At 53.5% G+C, this 16,842-nt stretch overlaps 8 protein-coding genes across 8 annotated transcripts; 7 read left to right on the top strand and 1 right to left on the bottom strand.

Moving 5' to 3' along the window:
• Positions 1 to 1,162: 1,162 nt before the first annotated feature.
• Positions 1,163 to 3,907, top strand: SPSK_03974 (uncharacterized protein; the record flags this gene model as incomplete). Its single annotated transcript, XM_016730789.1, has 1 exon — positions 1,163 to 3,907. The coding sequence occupies one exon, from the start codon at positions 1,163 to 1,165 to the stop codon at positions 3,905 to 3,907; it is 2,745 nt and encodes a 914-aa protein (XP_016585593.1).
• Positions 3,908 to 4,783: 876 nt separating this feature from the next.
• On the top strand, positions 4,784 to 5,722 carry SPSK_04475 (uncharacterized protein; the record flags this gene model as incomplete). Its single annotated transcript, XM_016731281.1, has 1 exon — positions 4,784 to 5,722. The coding sequence occupies one exon, from the start codon at positions 4,784 to 4,786 to the stop codon at positions 5,720 to 5,722; it is 939 nt and encodes a 312-aa protein (XP_016585592.1).
• A 742-nt stretch (positions 5,723 to 6,464) lies between these two features.
• On the top strand, positions 6,465 to 7,231 carry SPSK_04521 (uncharacterized protein; the record flags this gene model as incomplete). Its single annotated transcript, XM_016731325.1, has 2 exons — positions 6,465 to 6,598; positions 6,667 to 7,231. The coding sequence occupies 2 exons, from the start codon at positions 6,465 to 6,467 to the stop codon at positions 7,229 to 7,231; spliced, it is 699 nt and encodes a 232-aa protein (XP_016585591.1).
• Positions 7,232 to 7,411: 180 nt separating this feature from the next.
• Positions 7,412 to 7,642, top strand: SPSK_04750 (uncharacterized protein; the record flags this gene model as incomplete). Its single annotated transcript, XM_016731544.1, has 1 exon — positions 7,412 to 7,642. The coding sequence occupies one exon, from the start codon at positions 7,412 to 7,414 to the stop codon at positions 7,640 to 7,642; it is 231 nt and encodes a 76-aa protein (XP_016585590.1).
• Positions 7,643 to 8,674: 1,032 nt separating this feature from the next.
• SPSK_10591 (uncharacterized protein) lies at positions 8,675 to 9,187 on the top strand (the record flags this gene model as incomplete). The annotated part of the gene is made up of 2 exons (XM_016736936.1): positions 8,675 to 8,722; positions 8,996 to 9,187. The coding sequence occupies 2 exons, from the start codon at positions 8,675 to 8,677 to the stop codon at positions 9,185 to 9,187; spliced, it is 240 nt and encodes a 79-aa protein (XP_016585589.1).
• Positions 9,188 to 9,235: 48 nt separating this feature from the next.
• SPSK_04596 (uncharacterized protein) lies at positions 9,236 to 9,787 on the top strand (the record flags this gene model as incomplete). The annotated part of the gene is made up of 1 exon (XM_016731397.1): positions 9,236 to 9,787. The coding sequence occupies one exon, from the start codon at positions 9,236 to 9,238 to the stop codon at positions 9,785 to 9,787; it is 552 nt and encodes a 183-aa protein (XP_016585588.1).
• A 3,017-nt stretch (positions 9,788 to 12,804) lies between these two features.
• Positions 12,805 to 13,134, bottom strand: SPSK_10596 (uncharacterized protein; the record flags this gene model as incomplete). The annotated part of the gene is made up of 1 exon (XM_016736940.1): positions 12,805 to 13,134. One exon carries the CDS (start codon positions 13,132 to 13,134, stop codon positions 12,805 to 12,807), a length of 330 nt encoding a protein of 109 aa, XP_016585587.1.
• Positions 13,135 to 15,678: 2,544 nt separating this feature from the next.
• SPSK_04456 (solute carrier family 25 (mitochondrial oxoglutarate transporter), member 11) lies at positions 15,679 to 16,644 on the top strand (the record flags this gene model as incomplete). The annotated part of the gene is made up of 1 exon (XM_016731263.1): positions 15,679 to 16,644. The coding sequence occupies one exon, from the start codon at positions 15,679 to 15,681 to the stop codon at positions 16,642 to 16,644; it is 966 nt and encodes a 321-aa protein (XP_016585586.1).
• Positions 16,645 to 16,842: the final 198 nt, after the last annotated feature.

Below are 16,842 nucleotides of genomic sequence, written 5' to 3'. Positions count from 1 at the left end.
TTGCCCATTTCTCTTGCAGTCTCCTCCCCTCTTCGGTTCACTATTTGGCTTGTTTCCCGGCTCGTGCATTTTTCTGGCCAGCAGTGCTTCCCCTGGTAAGCCTACTCTGTTCATCCCATATTCTGCGCCTTCACGTGCCACCGTGCTGTACGACAGATGCAACAACCTGGATTGGAGCAACAACAAAGTTGACCATTTTGACATATTTGGAGCCCGCCCTCATCCCATCTCGTTTTGGAATTATTTTCTGGTCATTGAGCACTGAGATCCCCATAAATACGTCACGTCTCGCACATTGTGCACAGAGCCCTTTACCACCCGCATCCCAATCCAAGAAAATCTGGTATCTGGAAGAGCTGCATCGCCATCCCGTCCCAAACCCGCCTGTCGACTTCCTCCCGCATCCTGACCTCGTAACCAATTATCCCTACCTTGCACGACATCAACCGTCTCTTTGCAACCCGAGCTGCCGACCCCCAATTCTGGAATCAAGTCTCTGCATCGAGCTTGCTAGCTGACGTCCTCGACGGATACGTTTTACAACCTTCACGCTGTGATTGCCATCTTTGCTGGACCCGCGCCTTGCTGCCGACCGGCGTCCCAGAGCTACGTGTGTAGGCCACATTCCCATCGACGCCGGCTGCTCTTGTCCAAGACTGGCTCGTTTCGTTCAGGGAGGTCCGTGTTCTGGAATTTTCTCAAACAAGAAAAAGAGGCAAAGGCGACGGCGCGAGGGCGCCAAGGCGTGTGATTCCGGCACATCGTCGACCGGCGGAACAAGAAACAAGTTGACCACGGCCCTCGGCTCGACCGGCCCAAGAAACCAAGACCCTGCAACAACAAAAGAAAAGCATAAAACAACAAGCACTGCGTTTTATGCCCAGCTCAAGTGCCGTAGGCTATCAACTCTGCAGCTCCCCCGGGCCGCTCCTTCCCTGCGGGTTTATTTTGCACTCCGTCTCCTTCCCATTGCGGCTTCTTCAGGTCAGCTCCTCGCTCTTTCCCCACTTGAAGAGTAGCCCCCAGGAACGTGCTACCAGCCTTCCTCTCGAGCCGCATCTATCAAGGCAAGACCCAAGCGCCCATCATCGCGACAAATCGGTTCCCTCTCTTCATATATATCTACGACTCCACAACATCATCCACCTACCGTACGGCCAGCATGGCACATCCACCTAACAACAATTATGTCGGCTTGAACGACGAAGAAATGTACGCCACAGGGTATGCGGCCGACAGCAGCCATGATCGGGACCCAACATTAGATACCGGAAACCTTGCCGACATGTCCTATGTGACCAGCATGCAAGAAAACTTTGGGGACTTTTTAAACATGCTGCTCACCGACGTTCCTGAAGACGGCACACAAACGGCTACCGTGCCTGAAGCAAGCGACCTCGTATTGCCGCAGACTTTGCAGCAAAATTCAATCCAGACGCAAAACAGCCTCCGGCTTGGACAAGGCCAACTGCCGTCGCCGCCGCCATTTGTACCATTATATGTGAAGTCGCCAGCGGTTACTAATCACATTCGAGCATTTCAAATGCAAATGGACCACATCCCTCAGGTGCCCGCGGGCGCTGTCCAGGAGAGCTCGAGCCTGCCGTGTCCTGGGCCGCCGCACGAGGTGGACGACGGACTTGGCCAGGACGTGGTACCTGACCACCCGATGCTACAACCCTCCACACAAAATGGCTTCGTCTATGGCCCGCCCCAAGCCCCAACCGTGCATCCATCTTCTATGCAGGCATCTCCAATTGTACCGTCGACTTTGCCAAATTACAGTACACCGCCCGACCTTGTTTCCACGGTAGACGCCAGCAGTTTCAATCTTTGGCTCTTCAACTCTCCCGATCGTATATTTTTTAACCCTAGCGACATATCGGACGTGTTTAGCTCCTCTCTCGCATTTCCGGAGAATTGGGGACAGGTTGGTATGCCAATGAGTACCAACCATGCTGAGACATTTCTCACAACGCCGAGTGATCAATGGTTCGACAGGCAGTCCATGGGCAACGCTCCCTACCGTGGCCACCAAGGCCAGCGTTTAAGTGCCAGCGAAGTAGAGAGTGATGGCATCGGCAGAATTGTTGGGTCCGCGCCTATCAAAGAAGAGCTTATGTTCATCGGCGCAAATACCTTGAACAACCAGACCGCCGTGAACAACAGCAGTACGGCTGTTGCGAGCGGCAACCCCTACATGCACAGGACAGAGGGTAGTCGTCCAGCCAATTATGCACCCAACGGCCCTCAGCCGCGGTACGATCACCTGTGGACCGGCAATTCTGTCGTATCGGCCGCTGTTGAGGCCAGCCGCAGTTGGCTTATGGCTCAAGACTCTTACAACTTTGAGCGGTTCACTCCGGTTCCAGATACGAAAGGAAAGAGAAAAGCAGTGGACACAAATGTGGCAGAACATACAAAGACAGTCGCACCACATTTGACATTGTTGGGCCCACAGCCTCAAAAGCTGGCCAAGTCGGACAGAAATCCAATGGCGGCAGCAGCAGCAGCAGACATTGCGTCGTCGTGTTTGACAACAGTGGATCATCAAAGTTCTTTCACAGCCTCCGTGTCTGCCGCCGCCTCTGGTGCCGCCTCTGGTGCAAGTGCAAAAAAAAGAAAACGGTTGGTCACGGGGCTGAATCCAAGTCCAGCGAGGTCCCTTATGCCCAACCTGGGCCTCGCAGACGTGGCAGCCTCGTCTGCAGGACAAGAAAACATCACATGCGCACAGTGTCAGTCCAACCCTGCAATGACCTCAAAGACACACCCTACGCAAGAATCGCTCAACGAGCATATCAACCACGCCCACCGGCGCCATTCGTGCCCTTTCGCCTTTGCCGGCTGCACAGTCGACTTTGCTTCAGTGACCGAGCTCAGACGGCACGTAAAGACCATTCACTTAAAGGAAGAGTCCCGCACATGCCCACTCTGCCCGAATATGGACGCCTTTGCCCGCGCTGACAACTTTCGGGAGCACTGGCTGACAATGCATACGCCGGCCGACGTGAAGAACGCGCGCGAGCAGCTGGCCGAGAAGACAAAACAGGACAAAAAGATGAAAAAGGAACTTGGTCCGGGTTCGGCTCCGGGTCCGGCTCCGGGTCCAGGCGCCGCCACGGCCGCCTCGTCCTTGCCCTCGTCATCAACGCTGCCTGACTCTTCCTCCATGGACAAACAGATTCAAGACCACGAAGAAAAGTTGGCCAAGGTGGTCAAGGACGCGGTCATTATAAAGGACGTGCTCCCCAAGCTCATACAGTGTCGTGAAGAAGGCTGCGACAGGAAGTTTAAGACGACGACCCAAACGACGCAAAATGGCAAGCAAAGCGAACGAACTGCCTGGAGCGCGTGGGTCTCCCACTATATAATAAGCCACGCCCGGCAACAGCCTGCTGCCTCGGAAACGGCTGGAGGCACTGGATTGTCACCGCCATCACCGCTGTTACCGCCACAGGCTACTTTCGAAAACGACGACGGAACGTCTGGGAGCTTTGTCAAGTGGGCGGTAGAAAATGACATCTTGGAGGAGGTCACGGGCGGTACCGGTGGCACCGGTGGCACTGGTGGCACTGGTGGCTCGCGTTGGCAGCTGACGGTGTCGGCAAGCGGAAGCAGTCGGTGCCGCGGGAAACAGCGCAGACAGCAAAACGGACAGCCAAGCGGGCAGCCAAGCGGGCAGCCAAGCGGGCAGCCAAGCGGGCAGCCAAGCGGGCAGCCAAGCGGGCAGGAAGACGTGCTACGAGGCAATCCGAACGCCGAAGAGACTCGAGCTGAAGATGATGATGTCATTGGAGATGACAACGGCGGCAGCGAAGATGGCCACTATGAGCCTGATCCCAACGCCGGTCAATACAACAACAATGACACTTACACCGGCGACCACCGTGACTACTTTGGTTAGAAGCCAAAGAGGCCACTGATTGCGTACGCCGCGGGCCGAGATTTTTTTTTTTACTGCTGTTTCAACGACAAGACAAAACGGTGGGATTTTATTTTCGGAACTCGGGACTCGGATAAGGCATAGAGAAAACACCACTGCAATACTGGACAATATGTTAGACAGCCATGCTAGACAACTACAGAATACCCTCCATGTGACATTATTGATTTTCTTTATTATATTCACAACAACTGCTCGCAAGTGTCATGTTTGGATAATTACACGATTGTTGGCCCATTTTGGTAGCTTTTTTTTGGCTTCATTTGAGAGATGTAATATGCCGTGAGTATTCACTTTGGTCAGTTGATCCTCTCAGCTCATTCATACCAGCTGTTCACCTCTTCTTTCGACTTTCTCTGTATCTATATATAAGTATGTGTTATTTAAATCCTTATTGCTATGTATTCGCTTCGATGCAGCTCCGTATTCGGTCTGGCGAGTTCCATTCAGAGGATTCCTGTTAGGCGCGGGATTAGTGAACGGTATCCGAATGACGATGCCTTTAGGGGTTCTTTAGGCCGGAACTGTGAACGTTTAGTCCAGGCCTCTTGTAGGGCACGTTGTGTTAACGTCTCTTAATAACGAGCTTAAAGCATTTTCTTGATTTGTCATAGGACCCCGAAACAACTGCGTAGATTGCGTCTTTCTATATATTTCTTTTCTCCGTTTTCGAATTTCCAATCAAGAAGCACGACCGCGTCATCAGTTACTTCTTGAGAAGCGAAAATCCTATTTAGAGTTGCATCAATTCAGCCAACTGGACGTCAACTGGACTGCAACTGGACCCTACTTGCCTCTCCTCTACCTTCCCCAGACCTCCACTGACCCCCCTCCGCAATGTCTGCACCTCCTGCTACACAGGCGAGCGCCAGGCTCGACGTCAACAACCTCTTTGCGGCGACGGGCCAGGTCGCTCTGATCACGGGCGGTGGCACCGGCATCGGACTCGTCATGGCGCGGGCCATGGCCGAGGCGGGCGCGGCCAAGGTGTACATTGCAGGGCGGCGGCTGGCCGTGCTGGAGTCGGCGGCGGCGGCGGTCAACCGACTGGTGTCGCGGGACGTACTGGTGCCCATCGAGCTGGACGTGACGTCCAAGGCGAGCCTGGCCGCAGCGGCGTCGTTTGTCGACAAGGATAGCGGGTTCTTGGACGTCGTGGTCTCCAACGCGGGCGTGTCGGGCCCGCAGACGCCGACGCCGGCTGACAACGACATGACGACGACTCTTGCCGAATGGCGCGCGGCGCAGCTCGCGGTGGACCCGCAAGCGTTCCAGGACACGTTCAAGGTCAACACGACGGCCGTGTGGTTCACGGCGATTACGTTCCTCGACCTGCTGGACGCGGGCAACAGGCGGCGCAACGACAGCCTGGGCGCGGCCCGGCCGACGTCGCAGGTGGTGGTCATCTCGTCGTTGGCCGGGTTCAACCGCAAAGCGCCGGCGGGCTTTGCGTACGGACAGTCCAAGTCGGCGGCGACGCACGCGGCCAAGCAGCTGGCGGTGCTGCTGCCGCGGTGGGGCATCCGCGTGAACGTGGTGGCGCCGGGGCCGTTCCCAAGCGAGATGACGACGGCGTTCGTGGGTGCGCTGGGGGCGACGACGGACCAGGAGGTGATTCGGATCGACAAGGCGCACGTGCCGCTGGGCCGGATTGGCGACCAGCAGGACATGGCCGGGACGATTCTGTACCTGGTGTCGCGGGCGGGCGCGTTTCTGAACGGCAATGTGGTCTTGCTGGACGGCGGTCGTCTAGGAGTGTTTCCGAGCATGTACTAGGAGTCGGTGGTGCCGTGCCTTGTTCCATTGAAAATAGAGTGTCGAGGTCGACATTGCCTTGTCCCGGTGCCTCGCTGTCTCGTCTCGTATCGGTTGCCATCGTGGGTGTGGTGATTTCGGTCCCACTGGCCGTTCTACGCAGTAGAAATGAACGGCCAAGACGACCGACGACGAAAGATTGAGCAGATGTTTGGGTGTGTGCTGCAGGTGATTTAAGCAGGTGGCAGTAGTAGAAGGTGCGATGGGATGACGGTTGGGTGAGGAAGTAGCAAAAGTGAACAAGTGGAAGGAACAACGCATGACAAGGTACGGAGGAAGGAACGAGTTCTAGGTCTTGGAAGGGAAAGAGGCATTGACGACCCATCGTAGCATCATCTCCCTTTTGCCATGACGTGAAGTTTCCTGTTTCCAAAGAATACGATCCCAAATGCCGACAGCAAAACAATCACGCAGTCACTGGTCTCCTCATACCCGGCCTAGGAAGACCATCTCGGAGACGAAACGAAATTGAAAAAGAAAAGAAGGCAAAATGGAGCAAGTAATTGTGATTTATGTTCCTTTTTGAACACTGTGATCACTTCATCACTTCCGTTATCATTACCACTCGTAATGACTTGTCATCACTTGTCATCTCTCGACATCACTCGGCATTTCCACTCGTCACCATCACTTGTCATCGTCACTCGTCATCACGATTGTCTCTCTTCGCTCGCACGTCACTTCAGATTTACCTTATATAGCCATGTCCCCCGCCGCCAACACTCTCCATCACAACTGCGGGCCTCGCAACGCGAAGGGCTTTTCCGACGAGTGGCTGCAGCTTGAGAAGCAGCTCGGCTTTTGCCCAGCCGTCAACTTCGAGGACACCGTCGAGCAGTAGCGACATGTACTGGAGGATGGATGTGATACGCGGGACGAGATGTCCCTCATGCCTGATCTGCCAGACAAGATCACCACCAGAGACACCACCGTCCCCAGAAAAATGGCCAACTCATGCCCGTCCGCACCTATAAGCCAAATTATGGGCCGTCGTCACCATCGTCACCGTCGTCGCCAGTGCCTTCTCGTCCGTCTGGCCGCCCCTACGCCGTCTATATCCACGGCGATGAATGGACCCTGGAAAGCATCCAGGCCAACGACCTCTTCGCACGCATGATTGTTCGCGACGCCGGCCATGTCGTCGTCAGCATTGACTACCACCGCGTACCCGAGCACATCCACCGGACGGCCAGTGACGACTGCCTGGTCGTCTTCCAGTGGACCGTGGCGCATGTGGGCGACCTTGGCGTGGATTCCGCGAAAATCTATGTGAGGGAAGCGCAAGTTAGCAAGCCGGCGATCGGGCAACGTTGCGTGAACGCTCTATTGTCCTCTCTTTTACGCATGTTCATCGTTATGCGGACAGCAAAACGCTCGTATTGCGACATGTTCGAATCAGTGACTTTTCACGTCAAAGGTTTTGTCATATTTGGTTCTCCGAGTTGTCACTTCTCCCTCACATGTCAATAACCTTTGGAGTCATTCATGACTGGGCCCATACGCAGAAAAGTGCACATTGCCGCCGTGCCAACCATAATCATCTTCTAGCCCATGCATTCTGTGCCACGCACAAACGAATCCCGCTCTTGCTTTTGTCCTGGACGGATGCTTGGAAACCGCAAAACTCACCACGCTTCGCAATAAACAATCATGATATTTCTTGCAACATCTTACCAAGAACTACCTCACACGAGCACGGCAACGACAACTTTCATTCTTTTCAACTGTTGGCTCGCCGTCACCATGACGAAAACATCCAAAAACGCCGACGCTGATCCCGTCAAGTCGACAAAAGAGGACACCAAGACCAAAACACCGTCGAAGGCATCCAAAGGCGGAACAAAGCATCACTGGTACGTGGATGAGTGGGAGTGTGGCTGAAATGTCAAAGGCCCAAAGAGAGACTGCAGACTAAAGCGTTCCCAAACTTATTACACGATAGCCCGGTATGTTTCAAAATGGCATCGCCGCGGTGTACGGCCAAAGGTCACTTTGTGGTGTGTCCGACTCATGGCAACCATCACAACGCACAACAAGGCTGTGTCAAATGCCAGTGCGAAAGGAAACGGAGTGAAAGGTTGGAGAGGACGGAGAGAATGGAAAAGACGGAAAGAACGAAATGAATGGAGAAGATGGGAAACATGCAAAGAAGCAACAAAGTTGTGGAGTAGTAAGCAGTAGATGGGAGACAACTAGCATCGTCGTATATGGCAACTTGTCCACCATACCACCCACCATCGACACTCAACGCCGCCCTAATACGAACTGCAGCTCACAGCGCCCATCGTTATGGCCTGCACCTCGTCACAGTACGCGTGATGCTCCCGGAAATAAACACAAACCGTGCGCTTCCCGTTACTCTCTGTGGCCATCGCGAACTGGTTCCACTGCACCTTTCACCACAAATACCGACTCTCCCCGTCTTGCGTTTCGTGGCTATCAATATGCGTCACTCTTTTTGTCTGGCCTCACTCTACCGCACCGCGGGTCTAGGAACGAGAGTTTGAGGGCAATATACAGACCTTGTAAGCTTACCTTGGAGTGTGCTTTCCCAGACTTTTTGACGCTTTGCAATGGGGAAGCCTTCCCGAACAGCACCAAGACAGGACCTCGATCTCACGCTAGTCTGTCTTGTTTTACTTTTGAAATGTGGAGAGATAAAGACATAAGAATACGGTTGTTAGTTGGTAGCTGCGTCATATCCGCTTTCATTCCTTGTCTGTTTTCCCTTGCATGGGCAGCATATTGTAAGACGAAAACACCGAATATTCTCCTGTGGTCGAACATGTCATAGTTCCTGGCGTGAAAACCAGCCTCAATATATAGACCTATTTGGCAGGCCGTTTTGTTGTGGAAACATCTTCCCTCTCCACTTCACCCCGTATGGTGAGCCGGCGATCATAGGCCGACTGCATGGCCCAGGGCCGCCTTGCAACTTGCACGGTCGACTACTCGACTCCTGTCTGAAGGATATCTCTGCCACTGCCACTCCGTCTCTTGTCCATACTAACTCTAGAATATATTGCCGTCGTTTAACATCACCAGCTGTCTCCCTCCCTTGCGAACGCTCTTTCCGAAACGGGACATCCCGTGGGCAGTTATTGTCCGCCCCGGAAATGTACCCATCGTTCCTTCCTCCTTCTCTGCTTCGTTCCTGCTTCTGTCGCCATAGGCAACTACCCCTCCACCATGCTTTCCCAAGCAAAGGATTACCACTTTGAACTGCCCGAATAGGCCATCAAAGATACCTGTCCGGTGCGCGTCATCTGTGCCGGCGCCGGGTTCAGCGGCGTATGTGCGGCTATCCGTCTGCCGCAGCACATCCCCAACCTTGACCTCGTCATCACCGCCACCGGCTTCGACACCTCGTACCTGCCACGCTACCCCGTTGTCGGCCGTGGTGGCGTGTCCCTCGAGCAGATGTGAGCCGAGCCGCTCTACCCCGAGGCCTATGTCAGCATCTGGGCCGAGAGCATGCCCGACTACATGATGTTCTTGGAGCCCAACGGCGCGCCGCCCTCCGGATCCTCCATCCTGGCCATTGAGTCGCGGGCCGACTACATTAGTCAGTGCACCCTCAAGTGCGTGCGCGAGGGCTACCGCACCATGGCCGTCAAGCACGACGCCCTCAAGTCGTTCAGTGGCTACATTGGCTCGTACGTGCCGCGGACCGTCTACACCAGGCCGTGCACGTCGTGGTTCAAGCGCGGCACATCCGAGGGCCGCGTCGTCGCTCTGTTTCCCGGCTCGGCGAATGGCTACCGCAAGATGCTGCAGCACCCGCGGTGGGAGGACTTTAACTTTACAACAACGGCCGACACAGCCGTGAATCCCTTTGGCTGGATGAGCGTCACCATGACGTGCGGCGAGATGGACGAAACCGACCCGACGCCGTACCTGCGAGACATTAACTTTCCGCCGGTTGTGGATGGGGCGGAGGACGGCAAAGGATCGAGGGAAACAGACGTGGTTGCAGAAAAGGAGAAGGCGGCGGCCAAGGTGACGCCAGTGACCACTGCAGTCTAGAGCGTCGTCGAGTGGTCTTTTCGTGGTTCGTGCAAGGCAAGAGTTGGAATCACTTTCTTTGAATATTTCAATATAAAATTAGATAGAAGTTAGAAACGATAAGATTAGAAGAGACGCGCAGGGAACGAAATGCCTCAATTGTTTCCGTCGGGACTCCCGAGGTAACCAATCTTGCTCGGAACTTCCGACTTATACCAAGTTGGGCCTGGGCGTGACCCAGACCCGACCTCATCGCATAACATCGGTTAGCAAAGGTTGTTCCGAGTTGGCGGAATCAACAATCGGTGAGAGCCGACGGCGTGACAATAGCTGCTTGCGTCAGGTCACGTCCACGTTGCCAATGCAGTTCTGGCTCACCATGCCGACAATCCATTTAAGTAAATATCTCGCTTGAAATTCGGATGCTCGCAAGGAGGATCGCTTTACGACTTAATTCCGACCGGTGTGTCTAGTCGATTGTGTCCAGGGTGGCCGTGCTCGGTAGGTGTGCACTTCCGTTTCTTGTTCCGTCAAACAAGAAAACACCTCAAGCTAGCATGGCCAGTGTTCGGGTCAACAAAACAAAAAAGGCAACTCAAGGACGGCGTCCTTCCGTCACTTATCGTCGTCGTCGTAAATCGCCATTTGTTCTTCCCTCTCTTCCGAGGTTGGCATCTTGCGGTTTGCCGTATTTCTTGCCGTGGACCTCCAAATACTGCATACATCGCCGGTCCCGGCCCGGCACGCTAGGCCCAAATTGTCACCTGGGACAGATATGTGACCGGGCGTATCGGCTACCTTAACTGGCCTTGAGCCGAAAATTCAAGGCCTTCTAGGGTGTATTTCCACAGCCTCGTCAATGGACAAGGTTGTTTCCATCCTGACATGGTCTGATCAAGGAAGAAGAAGAAGAAAAAGGCACCAGGATGGCACCCGAAGCGGCGCCGGTTCCTTCATAATAACGACGACGATTGTTCCGCATCGTTGTGGGGGCAGTTGGCCAGCAGCCAGCTTAGATACGTGGAGCGTCCCAGTAGCTCAGTGGAAAGCGACTCCATATGATGAGCACGCTAGTGTAGCTGCAGCAGTAAGGCGATTGTGACGGATAGTTGTGGAGATGGCGGGTGGATTGGACAAATTCCATTGTGGTAACGATGCAGCAACAGCCACCAGAAGCCGTATTTTGTAACGTGTTAGGAATTATGCACCTAAACAGAAGAGTGACGGTTGTTAACATACTGGGAAAGTGCCATGCAGTGAACCGCTTTCTTGCCGTGCTCTTTCTCCGAAAACAACCGGGAGTCAATGTGCGTTGTGGGGCTGCCGCCTGAACAAGTGTAACTCGGAGAAGGAGCTGACGGCACGACACAGTAAGCGGGTATATGTACGGAGCAAACCGAACTGAAGAGGCTTAGTGACGACTATCTATGGAATACGATACGGCTTCGGAATATGTCATAACGACGATTGGAGACCCATCTGAAATACTCAGTGTCACCAGCTAGATTCTAGCCAGCCCCATGCGCGAGACACCCCAGCAAAACGCCTTTATGTCCGCAAGAGTCGAAGTGCGAGGTCGACGACGCAAAAGAAAACAAAGGAAAGCAAATGGATTACGAAAGCTTCGAGACGGACAGGGGATAAATGAGTTACAGTAAATGAAGAGCGATGGTAGACAGCGACAGAGGTCATGGGCTCCTTCCTCGAACATTGTCAAAGGTGCAATCTTCAAGCGCACTTGCCGAGTAGTGAGTGGGTCGTTCTCACGACATACAGAGCACAGATGTCATCCCGAATTGAACAAAAGGCAAGAACGCATCCAAGACCCCAGCCGGCAAGAACGGCCAGCCGCCTCGACATGCGTCCATCCAAGAAATCCTCATATGTAATACATACGTCGTCAACCAAACAGCCTGCCGTACCATTGGCTCGCGTGCGGAACAATACCCCGCACTTCACAAGCCGTGCCCATTGTTACTGAGAGGCTGCGGCCCAAGTAAGGACCCGCTCTTGTGTTCTGGAGTCGACGCGCCTTGCAGCTCTTCATGCGATGCAGGCACGAGGGCAGGGGAGATATCGCCTCCAGGGCGATGGAGACGATATCTACTTCTTATTCAGGAACAAGCGTCGTGGGTATAACGAAGGGCAACATCGAAGCCATGGAGATCAGGGGAAATGGGAAAGAGACAGGAACCAGGGACAAACGAGGCGTCAAAAAGACCATCCACCACCGTTCGAGACCACAAGAGGGTTGGGTCACCGGTTCAAGAAAAGTACTCTATAAAGGTTGCTTCCCATCTAAGTAAGGCGAAGGAGCAGCATTCTAGAGAGAGCATCGAAACCCACGCAACAGCGAAATGAACATATGCCGACAGCCTATTTGCATCCCCAAACAAGGATGGATGGGCTGTCATGGTCGTGGTCACAGGATGATGGAGGGTAGGGAGGACGAATGAGCGCTTGCAGAAAGAGGGGAAAGGCGACACAAGTGTGGCCACCACGCAGAACATACGAGCCAAAGAACAGCAGAAGAATGAAAGGCCGCTCAAACAAAGCAAAAGTAGCGGTTCGAGATGGATGGCGGCCTAGCTGGCGTTGATGGACGGACAGAGGGAGGTGCAATGGTCAGATACTTATGAGTGACAATGAGCGTCGAGTGTCGATTACGGAACGAGCAGAAACACAAGAAGAGGGGAATGCACACTTATGATGTCAATCGCGCACACAAAGAAGGTGCACGAGTACAACGCCAAAGCAACACATGAAGCACGGCGTACTTCACCAGTCCATCGCATCACCATGATTTCGAATGCGAAACCGCTCCAGAGGAATATTGCGCCTCGATCACCAAGCAGACATCGCTTTTCACCGTCTCAGAAACTGTTCGCATCGACCTGTCATCACGCATCCGTTCAAGACGACGCCACATCATGCTGCTTGTCTTGTACCATCGCCGGCCCAAGCTGGACATCCGTGATGTGCGGTGGCGTACTTGTTCTGTCCCTCTCTCACGCACTCTGGTTCTGACTTGGACCAAGTCACGAATAAGTCACTTCCCCCTCCCTCTTCCGTCCTTTTGTGTGGTCTTGCGCATCCCCCCTCCGCCTCACTTTGCCTCCTTCTTTCGCAATTCTGGTGCTCTTTTTCGATGCCGACCGCGCCTGCCCGTAGTTAATTCTGTAGCGCCCGACAAGTTCCTGCCCATTCCTCCCTGTCTTCCTGACTTTCGTTTGCTCTTTCCTTCTGCACAGCCGTTCTCGCCGTCGCTCTCGCCCATCGCTCTTGCCATTATTTCGTACTGCCGTTCTCGTAGTCGTAGCTGCCTTGTTCCATCTGTCCTTCTTTTTATTCTGGTGCTTCCTCGCCATCTTGTTATCTTGCTCCCCTGACCCTCCCCCATCCTCTGTCTTCTCTATTATTTTTCCTCTTTGCCAATATCTCTAGGGGCGTTCTCGTGCCTCAATCTCTGTCACGACCAACCAGGACTACATATCTGAACCTGCCTCGCAGCGACTCGCAGCATCATAGCCAGCTAACGGACTTTCTCCAATCCGAAGCCCTGCAGACTGCATCTTCTCTATGTGACCGAAACAATCAGCATTCCTGTGACCTTACTCTAGGACTTTTGTCGTTTTCTGCAGGCTTTAAGACATCGTCTCGTGCATTACTTTCTTCATCGACGGACCTCCTGCGCAAGCGTATCGCCTTCTCGCTGGTATCCGACAGGTTATACACCTAACCAGCTTTTATATTTCGAGGCCCTCTCTCGACATCCGTTTCCTTCATTTGCTCCAAGGGTCATCCATTTGTTGGACTTGTTCATTTCAGCTTTCGTCCCAGCTCTCCCCTCTCTTTCTCTCTTGTCACTTACGTCTTCTTTGTCTTGTTTTGCCGGTGCGCGTGCCCATTACCATACCACCCATACCACACACGCTACCACCCAACTTTCCAAGGTCTCTTCCACACCCTCATCTGACCTCCGACTTTCTCCATTCGGATTACCACAACTAGGGCACTAGTTGTGGCAACCAGCGACAAACAATCAGGGCGAACGAGCTCTTGCTTTTGCAAAACCCCGCATCTCTCCGCACATATCAGAACCAACAATCGAGCGAATCGACCGAAAGAAGAAGCCGTTCTCCCTTCACTTGTTTCTTCTGTCTGCCTGTCTGCATATTGACCTAGCCGAGCCTTGTTTAGAAGCTTTGAAGCTCCAGAGCCTTTTGGTACGTTACAATGTGTCTGTCCATTTTCATCTTTTAACTTTTCTTTGTTTTGTTGTGTTGTCTCCAACTATGCCCACTGAAGCTCCCGGCCACGGTCAACTCCAGCGCCATGCAGCTTGATCATCTGCGTGTCCTCTGCCGCCCCTCTGAAATACCCACTCTCGTCAAGACGTCCCCAAAATCACCAAACCACCCAAAGCACACTCGCATAGCAACTGACTTACACGTTCATTTCGGCTCCACTCTCTCGCGCTTGGCCTCGACCTCCCTCCTCCCACTGGTGGACGAAATAAGATCGAAATGCAGCAAGGGAAAATCGCAGATAAAATCTACGGAAGCCCAACGAGAAAAAGAAAAAAAAGACAAAAAAAGAAGAAAAAAGAAGAAAAAAAATCTGTGGAGACTTACTTATCCATTACCTCACCTTCACTATGGGGCCGGATTGCTTGCCGTCTATTCTCGTCCTTTTCTCGTTTAGCACCGCTCTTTCGCTGCTGCGGACGGCGGCCCTTGCGTTTCCGTCGGAAACACTCACCTATCCATTACTTTACCGAAAAGCCCTGTCGTTCCCGAAAATACCCCCAAACAGGCGGACGTCCTAGGCCCAACCCGGCCAACCAAACACGGCAGAGAACCAAATCATCTACCCCCGTCCGTGCATTGATTGGATTGGCATATCCACTTCACTTACACGCTGCCAGCCTTCCTCCTTGGCACTGTCCACGTTGAACCTCTCCATTTTCCTCCATTCTATTGTGTACCGATGCCTCATCTTGCTTCCGAGATAGGCCAAGCGGCCAGTCAGCCTCCCCTCCTATCCAATAAGCGGGTTGTTTCCCAGCAAACGAAGAACGAGAAAAACTTCGGCTCATCGTCGGCTACACGATCCAACGGCGACTCATCCCACTCATGCTAGCCACGGAATTATTTGGGCAACCAGAACAAGTAGCCAAGAAGGCAAGGCATCTGGCATCTGGCATCTGACATGAAACATTCTTATTTGGCGAGGACGATGGAGTAGTCTCCATATGTGTTTTTCTCGTCTCTTCTCCTCTTGGGTATGGCGCCTTTTATGATGACATGGCCTGGCCAGCTACAAGAGTTCAGACCAATCGCTGGCCACACAAGCGTGTGGGTGGATCTTTACTTCTCTTCGGAACATGTCACTCAATTTCTCTATCTGCCAGCAGCTATAGAGATGCCTGCAAATGTCACAGCGACCATCGGAGGCTGAAACGTTGTGGTATCATCATATTACTTGTTCTGGAAGAATCGCCAGCAAAGGTGGACGAACAAGCAACTGCTTGGGAATGACTCGTTTTGGTTCTTGCTTCTTTCCTACTGAAGTTTAATTTTTGGTTATATCTTTTACTTCTGATCGTTTCTTCAATTTCTCTTGCATTATTCTTTTCGTCCGTTATCATTTCTTGCATAGTCATGCAGTTCCCGTTGGTCCAATTTGAAGCATCTCATATTCCCATCACGTCGAATTACCGATGACCAGTCTTTACTAATAACGACCCTCTTTCGGAACAGTCCCCGTTTTATTTTGTATAATTGATATACATTTACACTCCGGCGCCAGACTACGTTATTTTCCATTTCTGTCCATCGACTCAAATCGTTCCCACATAATAAGACGCCGCTTCCCCCTTCACCCCCGAAAAAATCTCCCCTCCTACCAATATGAGCAGCAACACCATCAAGCAGGCAGCTGAAGCGGCCCGGTCTAAGTCATCCGAAGTTATGAATTCAGCCAAGAGCGAAGCCGCCGTCGTGGCTACGGCCACTGCCGACTTCCTTCACACGCCCCTCATGCGTGCCGCCCTCCCTTTTATCAACGGTGGCCTCAGTGGCATGGTCGCCACCACCGTCATCCAGCCCGTCGACATGATCAAGGTCCGCATCCAGCTTGCCGGTGAAGGCGTCGCCGGTGGCCCTAAGCCCACCCCGCTGTCCGTCACCCGTGAGATCTTGGCCAGCGGCAAGGCCCTCGACCTGTACACCGGCCTATCTGCCGGCCTTCTGCGCCAGGCTGTTTACACCACGGCCCGCCTGGGCTGTTTCGATACCTTCATGGGTCGCCTGAGCGTTCGGGCCCGCGAACGTGGCCGTGCCATTGGCTTTGGTGACCGTGCCACTGCCGGCCTGGCGGCCGGTGGCATCGCCGCCATGATCGGAAACCCAGCCGATCTTGCCCTTATCCGCATGCAGAGTGACGGCCTCAAACCCATTGCCGAGCGCAAGAACTACCGCTCGGTCATTGACGCCCTCGGTTCCATTGCCCGTTCCGAGGGCGTGGCCGGCCTCTGGGCCGGTGCCGCACCCACCGTAGTGCGTGCCATGGCTCTCAATTTTGGCCAGCTGGCCTTCTTCAGCGAGGCCAAGGCCCAGCTCAAGGAGCGCACGACGATGTCGACACGCGCCCAGACGCTAAGCGCCAGCGCCATTGCCGGCTTCTTTGCCTCCTTCTTTTCCCTGCCCTTTGACTTTGTCAAGACACGGCTGCAGAAGCAGCAAAAGGGCCCCGACGGTCGGCTCCCATACAAGGGCATGGCCGATTGCTTTACCAAGGTGGCCCGCCAGGAGGGCATCCTGCGCTTCTACCGTGGATTTGGCACATACTACGTGCGCATTGCACCACATGCGTAAGTGCATTTCCCTAGCCAAGGCTGTTTTTTGTATTTTCTTTTCTCAGCCTTGCTCTTCCCCCACTACCTCTCATCCAAACCCGCAAAACCGTTGGTTTGTTTGTGGTGTTGTTAAATATGGACAATGACGCTAATAACGCTGCAGTATGGTGACGTTGATTGTTGCCGACTACCTCGGTTGGCTCACCAAGTAAACGGA

This window comes from Sporothrix schenckii, assembly GCF_000961545.1.
Source record: "Sporothrix schenckii 1099-18 chromosome Unknown Cont47, whole genome shotgun sequence".
Classification (NCBI taxonomy): Eukaryota; Fungi; Ascomycota; class Sordariomycetes; order Ophiostomatales; family Ophiostomataceae; genus Sporothrix; species Sporothrix schenckii.
This window is presented reverse-complemented; position numbering and strand designations above follow the sequence as displayed.